This window comes from Hyperoodon ampullatus, assembly GCF_949752795.1.
Source record: "Hyperoodon ampullatus genome assembly, chromosome: X".
NCBI lineage: Eukaryota > Metazoa > Chordata > Mammalia > Artiodactyla > Ziphiidae > Hyperoodon > Hyperoodon ampullatus.
The window spans coordinates 19,318,803-19,335,829 of record NC_136913.1 but is presented as its reverse complement, the minus strand read 5'-3'; the positions used below and the strand labels follow the sequence as shown (position 1 = coordinate 19,335,829).

The 17,027-nt window shown below is 37.0% G+C and overlaps 1 protein-coding gene across 4 annotated transcripts in view; it reads right to left on the bottom strand.

Moving 5' to 3' along the window:
• CNKSR2 (connector enhancer of kinase suppressor of Ras 2) overlaps positions 1-17,027 on the bottom strand; it is a gene marked incomplete at both ends in the record, with an annotated part of 259,781 nt that overhangs the window by 52,708 nt on the left and 190,046 nt on the right. For all 4 annotated transcript variants that reach the window (XM_079727709.1, XM_079727710.1, XM_079727711.1 and 1 more), the window contains 4 exons: positions 3,318-3,389; positions 3,906-3,979; positions 6,025-6,197; positions 6,614-6,662. In XM_079727709.1, coding sequence (XP_079583835.1) covers positions 3,318-3,389; positions 3,906-3,979; positions 6,025-6,197; positions 6,614-6,662 — 368 coding nt within the window. The remainder of the gene's footprint in view (positions 1-3,317; positions 3,390-3,905; positions 3,980-6,024; positions 6,198-6,613; positions 6,663-17,027) is intronic.

Sequence of the window (17,027 nt, the reverse complement as noted above, 5' to 3'; positions counted from 1 at the left end):
TCTGAGTTATTGCTAACACAGGGTAGAGAATGGAGGTCAAGAATGGTTTTATAGTTCACAAAAATGCATTTTTGAACAGGCTATTTGCTAAACCTAAAAAGACCCTGATTAGCAAGTATGACAAAAGATTAATTTATGTTAATTCCTGGATGGAAGTAACTGTGTTCTAGTGGATCTATCTTGTAGAAGAGGACATGATTATATATACCACTTATTTTCTGTTTGGTTATGATGTAAATCCTTCATATTTATCCTAAGGGCATTGAGCTCAATTGTGGTAAAATGGATAGTGAGTAACTACAACAGTAGAAGTATAAAATAGTTAAAACACAAAATAGAGTACCACCCCTCCCCAACGAGTACATAAACATTTTCATTTTGAGAATAAGCTCTCCAAATTCTGATTGGCTAGTGTGAAATTTCAAGAATGGTAACATGCAAATCAAGAGAAGATTATGGAAACCAAATACAAGGCTCAGTTCACAGAACTAGAACAAATAATCCTAAAATTTATATGGAACCATAAAAGACCCAGAATTGCCAAAGCATTCCGGAGGAAAAAGAACAAAGCTGGAGGCATAACACTCCCAGACTTCAGACAATACTACAAAGTGACAGTAATCAAAACACCATGGTATAGGCACAAAAACAGACATATGGATCAATGGAACAGAATACAGAGTCCAGAAATAAACCCACACACCTATGCTCAATTAATCTTTGACAAAGGAGGCAAGAATACACAATGGAGAAAAGACAGTCTCTTCAGCAAGTGGTGTTGGGAAAGCTGGACAGCTGCATGTAAATCAATGAGGTTAGAATACTCCCTCACACCTTACACAAAAATAAACTCAAAATGGCTTAAAGACTTAAATATAATATGACAGCATAAAACTCCTAGAAGAGAGCATAGGCGAAACATTATCTGACATAAATCCCAGCAATGTTTCTTAGGTCAGTCTCCTAAGGCAATAGAAATAAAAGCAAAAATAAACAAATCAAACTTATAAGCTTTTGCACAGCAAAGGAAACCATAAACAAAACAAAATGACAACCTAAGGAATGGGAAAAAATATTTGCAAATGATGTGACTGACAAGGGCTTAATTTCCAAAATATACAAACAGCTCATACAACTCAGTAACAACAACAAAAAACCCACAACCTAGTCAAAAAATAGGCAGAAGACCTAAGTAGACATTCCTCCATAGAAGACATACAGACGGCCAATAGGTACATGAAAAGATGCACAACATCGCTAATTATTAGAGAAATGCAAATCAAAACTACAATGAGGTATCACCTCACAGCAGGAACGGCCATCATCAAAACATCTACAAGCAATAAATGCTGGAGAGGGCGTGGAGAAAAGGGAACCCTCCTACACTGTTGGTGGAAATGCAGATTGGTGCAGCCACAATAGAAAACAGTATGGAAGTTCCTTAAAAAACTAAAAATATAGCTACCATATGATACAGAAATCCCACTCCTGGGAATATATCTGGAGAAAACCATAATTCAAAAAGATACATGCACGCCAATGTTCACAGCAGCACTATTTACAATAGCCAAGACATGGGAGCAACCTAAATGTCCATCAACAGATGAATGGATAAAAAAGATGTGGTATATATATACAATGGAATATTACTCAGTTTAAAAAAGAATGAAATAATGCCATTTACAGCAACTTGGATGGATCTAGAGATTATCATACTAAGTGAAGTAAGTCAGACAAAGACAAATACCATATGATATCACTTATATGTGGAATCTAAAATATGATACAAATGTACTTATTTATAAGACAGAAACAGACTCACAGACATAGAAAACAAACTTATGGTTACCAAAGGGGAAGGGGGGGATGGATAAACCAGGAGTTTGGGATTAGCAGGTACACACGACTATATATAAAATAGATGAACAACAAGGACCTACTCTATAGCATAGGGAACTATATTCAATATCTTGTAATAAACCATAATGGAAAAGAAAAGAAAATATATAAAACAATCACTTTGCTGTACACCAGAAACTAACACAACATTGTTAATCAATTATATTTCAATAAAAGAAAGGCTCAGTTCTCCTATTAATTATAAAAGATTTTATCAAGTTTTCTCAACACCTTTCTTTGCCCTCTCCTTGTATTCATATCCTTGGTTTGGAAAAATCACGCCTATACTCTGAAGTGTCAAAGAACAAGATTATTTATAAAAGCATATTAAGTGTCCATTTAGCGTGTTCAAGCACATTTATGAAGCTCCAAAATTTTGTGCTTAAAAATATCTGAACACTAACTCTTTAGAGATATACAAAGAAAGTTATATGGCGTGAGAACCCAAAGTATATAAAAGGAATACATATTGAAAGCAAACACTTATATAGCACTTACAATTTAGCAGGTACTGTTCTAGGCCCTTTACGTGTTCTTATTTGCTCCTCATAGAAGTTCTATGGATGGAGATGGTTATTATCTCCATTTTTTAAAAAGAGTTAATACTTGACAGAGAGAGGTTAAGTTCTATATCCAAGGTCACACAGCTACTAAGTGGGACGGCTGGAATTTGGACAGCCTGGTTCCAAAGTTCATACTCTTAACCACTATGCTATTCTGCGTCTTCCTAACTGTTGGCACATCATATGTGTAACATGCACTGCCTACTGAGGACCTGTGAAGGGGAAAATTTTGAATCTTAAATCCAATTTCTACAAATCTAGAAAAGGGAAAGGAGAAAGGAAAGAAAAAGGAAGAAAGGATCAAACTCATAAGAGCCAAAATGGAAACAAGAAGCAGTATGTTGTAGATAATGAAAAAATATATATCCAGATTTTCCCAGAGCCACCAAATAACCACGTGCCATCTAATCACTTGGCTGCACAATCCTGTCCAGTGATAGAAGAAAGGTGACAGAGAGATACACCAACTATGCCTATGCCTGAATTATTGAGATGGATATTCTGTCATAAATACTCAGCACTTGGAAAAGTCAGCTTTTTTTGTGGGTATCCTTTTTTCCTCGCTTGGGAATAAATTTGAAGACATATTCTTGAAATGGACTTAAAAATTTTTTTTTTCTACAGTGGATTTTTTTTTTGGCCTATATATGGATTCTGGCACATTTTTGGTAAACTTGACGAAAAGTTTTGACTTTTTAAAATGCCATTCTTTAAAATTAGGTATGGCTACATGGTCCATTTTATTTTAAACTTATCTAGAAACTTCAGTGACATTATTCTCTAGGCATTGATGTGGAAAACAGAATTCTAAGCCTAACTGACTTTCTAAGTATTTTGAAATTTAAGTAACTTTACCTGTTCATATCATCAAGATGCTCAGCAGCAAAATAAAAGCTTTTGATTTTAGGATGACAGGCTTTGAATGCACTGCAAAAGGAAACAGAGTATATTTATTTATTTCAAATTGGGAAATAAGTTAGAACCAAACACTTTTTTTTTTTTTTTTTTTTTTTTGCGGTAGGCGGGCCTCTCACTGTTGTGGCCTCTCCCCTTGCGGAGCACAGGCTCCGGAGCACAGGCTCAGCGGCCATGGCTCACGGGCCCAGCCGCTCCGCGGCATGTGGGATCCTCCCAGACCGGGGCACGAACCCGCGTCCCCTGCATCGGCAGGCGGACTCTCAACCACTGCGCCACCAGGGAAGCCCCAAACACTTTTTATGGATAAAAATTACCTCAGATCTAATCTGAGTTCACATATATAATGCTTCTGCCGTGATGACAGAAATGAGTGAAAAATTCAATTTTCTGCCCACAAAACTGCTTTCTTATTACCTCAATTTGAAAGCATTAGACAAGCAACCTATAATTTAAAAGCTAGAAATTAAAAAAACCCACAAAACTACCCTTCCTTTCTCTCCCTCGCCCCAAATAAACTCAACTTACTATTTCTTGCGGCATTCACTGGCTCTATCAATTTTAAATTCAGGCAGACTGATGAATCCTTCTGCTTTTTCATCCTAAAGAGGCAACACTCTTGTTTAGGGTATTATATACAAAGGTTTGAAGCTGGTGCTACTATATAACTATGCCTTAAATATCTATACTAATAAATCAGTTCATTTAATCCTTTAAATTAGACATTTTAGAGATCAGAATTTCAGTCTTACTTGTTATAGTCCATTAAATTGAAGGTATATTTTGAACATTTAGAATAGTACAAATTAAAATACATATAGAAATGTTTAAAAATCCTTTTTATATTAAAATAAAGATAGAAAAAATTTTAATTCTCAAAGTGAAACCTGTTTTATAAGTAAATTTTCCCTCAGAATGTATATACACATTTATAACATAAAATAACTGTAGTCCACATTTACAATTCAATTTTCTACCATTTTAAATGTTCAGATATAAAATGTAGGGACATTTACTAATTCAATTCCTTTTCTGTCTCCAAAAAAAAATCTCTTAAACCTGAATTAAATAATTATTTTGTGTACTCAAGATTTTACAAATGAAGAGATTAATTTGATTTTCAAATATCTGACTTGGTTTACATGTTATATATACATAAAAGTCATGTTTCACTTGGAAAACTGAATGAAATCCATAAAATGCCCCCCCTAATGTGGGATGGGAATACAAGACAGGAGAATTATCTAAAATCTTACATCAGATGCAAGTTATTACAACTAGGCTAAGATTATTTTTGGCTAAACCCTTTAAATGTTGTTGTCCCTTTCATGTTCATGAGCCAACTCCTCAGACTTTTAGTCCTAAACTTTGATCTGTGCTGTACCAGTTCATGGCTCCTTATATATCAAGTTCAAGAGACATCATACTCCCATCTGCCATCTCAAAGAAAAAGAATAGGAGTTCTCAATTCTTTTAGTGTGTGTGTGTGTGTATGTTTATATGTAAAACTTAATAAAATTTGATGCTAATGATAGTGACTAAAATGTGTGTGTTATATGCAAGAGCAGTATAACTTCCAATATTTTTCAATATTTGAGCATTTTTTTCTTCCAATCTTAGGGTAAATACAATAGTCTCAAATCTCTTAACTTTGATTTGTGTTATGTTACCCTTGATGTCTTTAATGTTAAAATTAAAAATTTTGAACAATTTAAAATACTTTTGGGGTACTTATGATCTCCCCATGAAACTTTGAAAGACAGAATAGCATTCAGCAGACAATCTACAAGTGATCTAAAATAAAGAGAAACATAAAGACGTTATGTTTTTATGCTACTTGATTGGCATACAAAAAGTTTTTAGCCAGCACACTACATTAAACCACATACATTTTTATGAAAAAACAAGCTAACAATAGAAATTTTTGTTTAAAAAACTTAAGGTGAACTGATAGATGGCTATGGCAAAGGAAGCAAATGTAGAGTTAAGGGAATATCAAAAAATAAGGTATACTGTATATCTCTTGTGATATGTGACAGGTTATATAATTACTCTGGATATAAATCTGTTTACTGGAAATGAAACAGGAAATCATAAGAACAATTTGCATGTATTATATACCCTCTCCCTGCTGTCCCTATTGGGCCAAATGAAATGAATGCTTGAAGATTTTTGAAACTAGTCTACTAGTTCGTTTATTCCTTAAGAAAAACTGAAACAAATGCAGGTGGTATTAATTTAATTTACTTAACTTACTAAAGGACTTCCTCCCAAAAAAGCAAACAGAAAAAAATTTAAAACTTTGAACAAAAGTAAGACATTTAAAAATCTTTATCAAATTTCCATGTATAATCCTTCTGAGTAAGCTATTGCTTGAATTAGTTTGGTATTTTTAATTAGATATACAGAATTTTACTATACATTATCTGTATTTCAAATATGTTGCTACATTAGAATAATTGAGACAACTGCCTTTCCAGAACCCCACAATGCAACCATTTTAAGAAGGCAGACTGAAAAATAACCAGCAGAAGTCTCCTGAATTAGCCTTAAGGTGATTATATGATTTTAAAATGTAAGTCTCAAAACGATGATTCTTTTGGTTAAAGATAAAATGAATGAGAAAACAAAATGTGCTTTGTCTTACCTCCTCATTAATATACCAATATAGGGATGCATCCTTTAGGACAAACCAGTATTTCTTCCATTTTTGTGAAAAATAACTCTTCGCATCTTTCTTTTTCCAAAGCCAGCCCTCACAGTCACCACGGCCAAGATCTTTGCAAGAAATTCGTCTTTTGCTCTTGCCGGCTATAGGACCTAAAGATAATAGTGGGTAAAAATGCTGTTTAAATTTTGTATAGGTGTGAAGGTAGAAGATTAATCTATAGATTATAAAAATAAGTGTGGATACTTAACCTTAAAAATTCTTATTTTCTCATTGTATCAGAATAAAAAACTATGGAAAATTTTAATACCTTTTCGCCCACATGAGTGACATACAATTTAATCCGAAGTGCGTGATCCCAGTCTGAAAACTTGTTGAGACCATGTGTTGGAAAAGGTACCTTGTATCATAATTGACCTGAAGGAGAAGCCGGTCTTGGTAGCTCTTGTGCTAGGGGGTTGTTCTCTTCTAAACCACACTGGGCTCAGGCAAGAGAGGATGGGTGAACTGTGCTGGTGATTATCCCAGTGCAAACTAAGCAGCTAAATGTTTCATTTCCTTTTCTTACCTTTGTTTTTCTTCTTTGATTTGTGCTGCAGAGAAGACTGCTGAAATGTCTGAAATCAAAGATAGGGAAGAATGTTATTTGATATGCAGGGTGCCATCGGAGTGTCAACAAGCTGCAGAGAACACTCAAAAGCTGAACGGTGACTCTGAACCCCGGTCAGTGAAAGTACCTTCTTTTTCCAAAGACTCAAAACAAATTCATATATATCATGCCGCTAAACTTTCTAATTTCTCATGAAGCAGGAGAGAACAATATTATCTTGGTCTCTATTTTGTAGGCAGAGAAATAGGGACACAAAGCAGGGCTGAAACTAAGAGCTCATACATGCAGAGCACTACCTTCCTTAGGGGTTTATAGTGCTTTCTCAGGCAATATCTCATTTGATTCTCACAAAATCTTATGAAGTTGTCAAGCAAATATGACTATCACTTGTTCCTTTGAATTTCATTATATTCCATAAGCCACCATGAGTTACTGATCTCCTAGGCCCTCCCCCTCAGTTGCTAAATATTTCAGCACTTGAATCAATATTTTCTTCTCACATCTACTTCTGTCTCTATTATGGGGAACTAACCTTCATGTAGGTGATGTCAGTATGTTGGCTTTCTCAGTCCTTCATCTCCAATGTTCTTTACTTCTCCACTCTTCAGCTACCCACCCCCATGACCCTATGTTTGTTACTCTTAAGCATACTCCAACAACTGCCTCCATTATCTCCGTTTTACACAGTATAATACCTCCAACCCAGCAATTTTTAGAAAATCTTCACTGAGGCATCCAATTTATTGACTTTACCACCTTTTGTGCCTTTATTTCTCTTCTTCCACTTGCTTTCCATGGGACATCATTATAACATTTCCTTGAGCTATATACTTCCTACATCATACTTGCCTAGCTAACAACCATCCCAGTTAAACCCACCTATCAGTCTATTCCATGCTAAGGACCAGAATAGCATAATGTCTTAATAGAAAAATCCACAACTGTATGATTGGTCTAGCTTTCAATTAATGACTATAAATCACTGGTTCCAGTCAGACAGTCTACTAAACTAGATTGTTCACTGGTCTAAATAAGGTTAATTATGTTCATATGATTAGCTAGCTAACAGGGTAGAGAGATAGCACGTGTAATTTTAATTCACAGATAATCCTTCAAAACGAATTTTAGGTAACAGATTCTTCTTCATATCTGTAAGGGGCAATTGGATTTTGTCTACATAAAATTTGCTGGCCTTGGTTTTATAAAGTAAATTCGTATTCTGTGACATACTTCCTTATTTAGTATCTTTGCTTGTAAAATAACATTCTACTTACATAATAATTTTCATGATTTATATATGGTTTACATAATTCTTAGGAATATAATATTATGGGTGGATATGAGTCCTAAAGATAAGGGTCAGATAATTTGCTGACAGTCAGTGTAATGCAGAAATAATCACCCAATTGTCAAAGCAATATAAATACATATATATGCGGGGTGTGTGTGTGTATAAAACTTTGCAGGATTCATGGCTACAGAAATTCACAATCAATTTTGGAGAGAGAGCATAAAAGATAAAACCCATCATGCTATGTTAATTTTCTTGAGTGCACTTTGCTTCAAAATAATAACTCAGGCTAGTGTGCTTAAGTATAGTTAATTTACATATAGTTATTTTCCCTAAATTGTTTGGCTGTAAAATTACTGATTGGGTATTTTTCCTTTTGTGTTTCCACAAGTAATCATTATAATTTTACAGCTCATTATTTTTAAAAATGACAAAGATGGGGGTGGTTTGTTTTTAGGCAGCTACATGGATAACAGACAGCTCAAAAGAATTGAGTTATATAATGTACTTCCTATGCTTTTTGCACATTATTTCTTAGAACCTGAAGGTCTACTTTAAAATCTACACAAAAACATATTTTATGCTCTCCAGGTTTTCTTTTTTAACAAGATTATCTTTTCTTTCCCTATAAAAATATATTCTCATACTGATAATGATTGCAGGGTATAATCAGTATACATATTGTTGGAACCTAAGAACTCCTAGGCACACAATACAGATTTATCCATCATTCAAAGAAGCAAAGCTTTAGCTGTCTTTTTAAAATATTGTAAATATTACAACGAAATTCTCTTAAGAGAGACGTCATTATTTTTCCAAGTGATGTGACATTTTCTAAAATGAAAGAGTTAATTGAATTATATGCTTTTGAAAGTAATGGAAAAAACAATGAAAACTACTGTTAAGGAAATAGGTCTCTGTGTAGAAAAGAGTAATATAGCAGTCCTGAGGCTGCTATCTTAGAAAGGTCTGCTTGCAAGGTTGGCCCTTGGCTGACATATGGGAACTTGGCTGGTAAACGGTTCCCTGTACTGACATGAAGCTTCCCTAAGCGATAAGATGATTTTGCCCACCTGGGGACTAAACACTTGCTTTCATTTCAGGAAAGGAAAAGTAGTTGCTAGGCAGAGGGTGCCTATGTAACCAACCCATTAAAATCCTTGGGTACTTGAGTCTTCAATGGGCTCCCCTGGTCAGAGACACCACACACATGTGACTGTATTTTTGCTGCTGGGGAAGTGTGCACTCTGCATGATCTGTCATGAGAAGGAGAGAGCACAGGAAACCTGCACATGGATTTCTCCAGATTTCATGGGTATCTTTTTTTCCTTACTGATCTGGCTGTATACCCTTGCTGCATCACTGTAATAAAATCTTAGCTGTGGGTACAACTATATGTTGAGGTTTCTGAGTCCTAGTGAATCACTGGACGTATGGGTGATTTGGGGACCCCTGAAACATTCATTTTCAAAGATTCCTTAAAAACTTGTATCAGAAATTGCCCATTATTCATACACATAAATAAATCCTGACAGTGAAGGTTTCCTCATGTTATCAGCAAGTATGATTAAATACCTTGAGGTGCAGATTTACAATCTTGTGTAGTCTTTTCTAGTAGAACTGATGGAATTATTCATTCTGAGTGATAGATATTTAATTGTTATCATTTTCCCAGTTTCTAGTGATATAATGAAATATTTAATAAGAGCAAGACATTAAGAACAGATACATGACTATGATGGATAACATAGCAGATCATATAAGGTATTATGACCAACTTAAAAAAGAAAGAGGCCTGGAATCTTTGCTTTAATGATGATGAATGTTTTTCTCATCAGACAGAAAATTTGTAATATATTTTATTTCTGTATTTTTCTTCTCAGTTTCAGATCACCCTTCTTCCAGGTTCATGCTCAAGTATGTCCTTTAGAAGTTCTTTCATAGCAGTCTGTGAGTAGCAAACACTTCTAGATTTTTACGTTTGAAAATATAAAAACCCTTTACTCTTAAATAAAATAATACCTTAGCTGGGTATAGAATTCTGAGTTGAAAATAATTTTCCCTCTGCATTCTGAATATATCACTTTATTTTCTTTTAGCATCTATCATTGCCCTTAAAACATCTGTAGCTAGGGACTTCCTGGTGGCACAGTGGTTAAGAATCTGCCTGCCAATGCGGGGGACACAGGTTCACACCCTGGTCTGGGAAGATCCCACATGCCGTCGAGCAACTAAGCCCGTGCGCCACAGCTACTGAGCCTGCACTCCAGAGCCCGCGAGCCACAGCTACTGAGCCTGCGTGCCACAACTACTGAAGCCCGCATGCCTAGAGCCCATGCTCTGCAACAAGAGAAGTCACTGCAATGAGAAGCCCGTGCACCGTGATGAAGAGTAGCCCCCACTCGCCGCAACTAGAGAAAGCCCACACGCAGCAACAAAGACCTAACACAGCCAAAAAAAAAAAAAAGATAAATAAATAAATTTTAAAAAATCTGTAGCTACTCTGTCATTAGTTATAATTTGTCTTTAGTCTCTCTGTAGCTTTTAAAATATTTTCCTCTTTATCCCTGATATTCTGCAATTGCTCTATGATGTGTCTAGGTTATAACTGATTTTAATTAATCCCATTTCACATTCATTGTGTTGTACTTGAAGGTGTTATTTCTTCAATTCTGAAAATTCTCAGGTATTATCTCTTCAAAGGGCCTTCTTTACTAGTCTCTCTCTTTTTGTCTCTAGACTTATGTTGGTACCTCTCAATTTATCATCTATGTATCTTTCGTATTTCTGCAATGCTTTTTAGGTGAATTCATTCTGCTATTTTCCAACTTCCTAATTCTCTCTCTGATTTTATACAGTCTAAAGTATATTTTACCTATAGGGTGTTTATTTCACTGACCATATTTTACACATCCAGGATGTCTAGTTGGTATTAGTGCTTCTGAATATTCAGTGTTCTTAATCATCTTGTTATTATTTCAAATTTTATTTTAAGGGGTTTTCTGGATTTCCCGTAATTTCCATTTACTAAGGAAAGAATCACCTTTATATGAATCAGCGCTCTGGTCAATTGCTGTATCTTTATTCAACCTCCTTATACTCATGGGTGAGGAAGCTCTGCTTGCCTTCCCAGTTGGTTACACCCAGTGAGTCAATCTTCAGTTTCCTGCCATAGCTGTGGTCCATTTGTTCTCTGATCCCCATTAGAGTAGACTCCCAGTCATTTCTAGCTCTTTCTGGACTCAGAGCCTACCAGGTATATGGCTTTAGTTCCCATTTATTATTGTGTGCAATTTTGTTCTTTCTTCTAGTCCTTGGAGACTAGACCTTGTTTTTGACCATGACTGTATCTTTTTGTGTTTGGGGTAGGGTGTGTGTGTGTGTGTGTGTGTGTGTGACAGAGAGAGAGAGAGACAGAGAGAGAGAATTCAAAGTATAATCTCATAAGGCTTACTGACCACCAAAAATTGACTCCTTTTGTAAACATTTGTGAAGGTCCATTCTCTTAAAAAACATATTTTTATCTTTTTTTCCTGAATCATCATTCAATAAAATCTTTCTAACACCATCATTAGCACTTTCTGTTTATTGTAGTGAGCATCTGGGTGAAAGTTCTTTGAACTTTCTCCCTAAGAATGTTTACAAACTCTGAGCTTTAGCTACTTATGAATTTATATAGTCAATTGGGATTTCTTGACTGAGCTGCAGGCTGCCTAACTCAACTGATTTAATGTGTACAAAACTGAGCTATGGGCTTTCCTGGTGGAGCAGTGGTTGAGAGTCGGCCTGCCGATGCAGGGGACACGGGTTCGTGCCCCGGTCTGGGAAGATCCCACATGCCGTGGAGCGGCTAGGCCCGTGAGCCATGGCCGCTGAGCCTGCACGTCCGGAGCCTGTGCTCCGCAACGGGAGAGGCCACAACAGTGAGAGGCCTGCGTACCACAAAAAAAAAAAAAAACCCGGGCTTCCCTGGTGGTGCAGTGGTTGAGAGTCCGCCTGCCGATGCAGGGGACACGGGTTCGTGCCCCAGTCCGGGGAAATCCCACATGCCGCGGAGCGACTGGGCCCGTGAGCCATGGCCGCTGAGCCTGCGCGTCCGGAGCCTGTGCTCCGCAACGGGAGAGGCCACAACAGTGAGAGGCCCGCATACCGCAAAAAAAAAAAAAAAAAAAAAAAAAAAACCCAAAACCAAAAAAACCCAACTGAGCTCATGATATCCACCACCCATCAACCGAGTCTGCTCCTCTCCTAGTCTTCTATACCTTAGTAAATGGCAATTCCATTTCTCCCCACAGTGGCTCACACCCAGAATTCTAGAGTCAATCTTGACTCTTTCCTTTCTCTTATAGCCCATAGTCAATCCACCAGCAAGCTGTATCAGCTCTGTATTCAAAGTATGTTTACAATATGACTTTTTCTTACCATCTCTACTACTACTATCACCTTGGTCTAAGCCGCCATCATCCCTCACCTGCATCACTAAAATATCTCCTCACTGTTCTCCCTTCCTCTGCTCTCACATCTTCTATTTTTAACATAAGAGCCAGAGTGATCCTGTTAAAATATGATCTGATCATGAAAACTCTCCAATGGCTTCTCATCTCACTCTGAATAAATGCCCAAATCCTTCCACTGACCCTGAAGGCCCTGTATGACCTGGCCCCTGTTACCTTTGCTTCCTGCGCCTACCCTTACTAACTTTGCTCCAGCCACACTTGCTGTTCCTAGATTATGCTGAGTGGAGTCCCATCTTAGGGCCTATACCCTTGCTGTTCCCTCTGTCTGAAATGTTTGCTCAGATACTGAAAGCAGCTCTTTTGCCCCTTTCCTGTTTGCCCATTTCTGTTCCCCTTTAACCTTAAAATAACCTAATTATAAGAATGAGATGACTAAGCAATTGAAACTAACTCCTGACCTATGTTCTCCTGAATGCACACCATGCCTTGTCTAACTTGTTGATTCTTTTCCTAGATAAAAAGAAAGAATGAAGAATTAAGCAGTTAAAAAATGACTAGCTCTCTACCCCCAAAAGCTCCCTTAGCAATCCTGCAGTCAGATCATGCAGGCAAGATAACATGTGAAGAAAGAGTCAGCCAGTCTGCACCCAATGGAGAATGATGCAGAACGCAACCTCCTGCCTTGATGATTCACTGAGATTCTTCACCCCCATTTTTCCCTTTAAAAACTGTCATGGCTGACCAGAATCTTCAGAGTTGGTTTCTGGACACGTGTCCACCTTCTCCCCAGATTGCCAGCTTTTCTGATTAAAGCACCTTTCCTTTCTACTGACACTTGCCTCTCGAATTACTGGCTTATGAGCAGCAAGCAGCGGAACCTGGGTTTGGCAGCAATACTCATGTGGCTTACTCCCTTACCTCCTTCAGATCATGAGTCAAATGTTTCCTTTTTAGTAAATTCTTCCCAGGCTTCCCTATCTAAAATTGTTATCCTTATCATCCTCAACACTTACTGCTTTCCTTCCCTGCTTTATTTCTCTCTTAGAACTTAACATTACCCAAAGTACTTATATTTCTTGTTTATTACTCAGCCTTCCCTCCAAATATAAACTACACGAAAGAAGAGGAATTCTGACTGTTTTATGCACTGTTTTATCCTTTGACTAGAACAGGGATTTTAGTACTTCCTCTGTGTAAGACAGAGGAAGTACTAAATAAATACTGGTTGAGTGCATAAAAGTTGAACAAACCACCAGCAAAGAACACAGGATGTAGTCTTAATTAACTGATTGTTTTAACCTGAAGTCCTTCAGCAGGAAATAAACAAGCCAGGTGTCTTTTCTCCAGTAATCCATGTACAGCATATTACTGATGTTCTGTTCTTTAGTAGACTGTTCCTTTTGGTAGATAAGAAAAAATTCCTTTTTATCCAATCTCCTTTAACATTACTTGTAATGAGATTGTTTTAGTGCACTTAACAGTTTAAATTTGAATTCAAGATGTGGCGGGCAAAAGCGCATTAAATGTGTCAAAAGATATTTATGCATATAATTATATGATGAATTATGAATGGATGTGTTGAAATCACAATTCAATCCATAAAAATAGAATGTGCTAAAATAAAAGGCCATTATGAAAGCATTGTTTATCCTCTTCTTAACCATGGCGATGCATGCAACAGTATTCTGTTTGGCTATAAAAGATTCCTTTTTCAGACAGTTGCCTGAAAAGAGCATTTGTCTTTCATTTTGTCCACAGATGTTCTGTTCAAGCTCTATTCCCCCCTCTTCTGGATGAGGAAGTGAGGGGGAGGGTAATTTGGGTCATTCTTATCCTGAAACTTTCAGAAGCACTTATTTTAATTGTGGAAGAAAATGACAGTTTCTGTGTTACATTTTGAAAGCTCAGCTACTATTAAATTCTTCTCAAGTTGCAAATTGCCACACTTACAGAAAAATTTGCAATCAAAATACTCTCTTGTTGCAATATAGCAACTTCCTCTTACTGTAATTTTCTGCAAAGTTCCAAGATTTCTTCAGTGACTAGTCAAACCAATAGCTTATTTCTTATACATAAGAAAAGGTGCTTAGCAATTTGAAACTCTTGGGACAAATGACAACTATTTCCACATATTTAATCTTTTTAATAAACAAATAAACAAGAGCCTTTGAGATTTAAATATTTCACAAAGAAACGTATTTCCCCTTACTTTCTCATTATTGTGTGTCAGCAGAAAAAGTCTAAATATGAGCAAGTGGGGTAAGATGGTAATGGGAGTAAATAGTATATCAAGAAATCTTCCATTTACGTGAAATAACAGCATAGAACTGAACAAGTTTACTGTTGATGGTGGTCTTGCCATTCTAGTGCACGAGAGAGAAACTCTGCGCTGAACGGGGTGGGGATGAGGCACTGCATGCATGCTGGGTCTTTGAGGGCAGTGGGTGAGCTTGCTCTGGATTCTGTCAATAAAGTTAACCTGACTTTATATTGACTGAAAATGGCTCTACACACACTCAAAAATAAGCATGCTTTTAAAAATAACAAGCATGCTAATAAATTATGAGTCAAACAAGAACAAAAAGGCAGTAATTGGGCGGAATTTAGAGAAGGTCAAACTCAGGTTGGGCAGGGTCAATGTTTCATCAAAAGAATATCATGCATATCAGATTCTGAAGGAGGGAGGGAAGTGAATCTTATACAAGATTCCATAAGGCGATTCCCCTTTCCTATTGGACAGTAAGTGGTAAGGTGGGAAGAAGAGCGATTATAGTGGTGAATGGTTAGGAAGGGTTACAAAAGTCACCACCCTTGGGAAACAGGAACTGTCATTCTTGGATCGTAATAATTATCATTTACTGAGGGCTTATGTGTGAGGCACAGTATTAGGGACTTTTTATAGCAGTTATCAATCTTAATCCTTACAATAAATTTGTTCCGTGGTGATCATTAATGCCATTTCAAAGAGGAGAAAACTGAGAGTAAACAACTTGCTCAGGAGCTCACAGGTAGTGGCAGAGTCAAAGTTCAAACCCAGGTCTATCAATCCCAAAACCCGTTCTAACCACTCTGTGCAATACTGCCTCTCAAGCAAATATGCTGTAGTCATGGTAACCATGGGAGAGAAAAGAAGAGCTGCTTCTGACATGAAGACATCCATTTATGAAAACCTCCCATGTGATATAAGTACACTGCTATGTGGCAAGATTCTATAAAATAAAAAGATATTAGGATGACACTTTTATATTAATGGAGATAATTCAAACCAGTAACATCTTATCAATCTCTAATTTTCATGCTTTTGTCGATTTTAATTAGCAAGTTATACTGCTCTGTGGGTTTAAAAAAAGATTTGCAGTTTTTTTTGGCAACCATTAATAATATCTTCATGAGAGGAAGGCTCATGTTAACATTTTAATTTTGCAAATGAGATAGGAACTAAGGTACAGACAGGTAATAAGGCTCAGCCAAGTTAGACAAGGATAGGACTGCAATCATATTTTATTCCAAACCTATTAACAGTGTTAATCGAACTCAGCACAATCATAAAACCCTATGTCAATACTGATGAGGAAACCAGTGATCCAAATAAGGCAAGCCTGCCTCTCCACTAATTCTTTACACAGGAGAAATCTCTTGGAGCTGATTCATTGTTATGCAATTTTTCACTTGATCCACTGCTGATTATTATGCAATGCCTTAAAATTACTTGGTTCACTTTCTCAACATGTGGTTTTTAACTACTGCATTAGTTTCTACAAAGGCAGAAACCATCTCCTTAGCTCACCACTCTCTGCTCAACTCCTAACAATGGACCTGACATATGATTTTCTATTGAAAGCATGAATCCAACAGTTAACTGACCACCTATGTGTGCGACAGTGAGGCTATGGGTTATGGCATCTCATATGCAATCTGTCAGCACATCCTGTCCACTCTCCCTTCAAAACATATCCAGAGTCCACGCCCTTCTCACCTCTTCCACTTTAGCACCCAGGGCTAAGCCCCTATCATCTCTCACCTGAATTGGCCAGATCCTATCTTGTCTTCCTGCTTCCACACTACCTCCAGCCACCTCCAGCCTATTCTTAACACACCAGCTGGAGTGATACACTTTGAATGTTTATGTTTCAGCAAGAATGGAATGCACAGTACCAGGAGAACAATACTGTGGTAGTGATCTGGAGACCTGACTTCTAGTTCTCCATATTCCAGCGATATGACTATGGACAAGTCACTGAAACTAATCTTGACCTCAATTTACTCATCTGAAAGACCAGAGACTTGGACCAGGTGCTCTTAGAATATCTCACAGAGCACTAACTGTACGTGATCCTGACTTAAAGGGAAAAATGGCTAGTTACCAATGTACACCCAATTACTGATGTTTTAGGAATTATGTATACCTGCAATCAGTGTCAATCTTAACACAATGCTAGATTATTCACTGAAAGGCACTTAGTTTATGCTTAAGCTCCACCATGTATGGAAAGTACTTATCACCAGCCATATTAGACACAGCTATTTTGGGGTGCTTGATTAATGTGTACAACATGAGGCAGAGGCAGAAAGTTCAAATAGGTGAAAAGCAGAACTAGGACAGTGCCTGCTCCTGACACTTCTG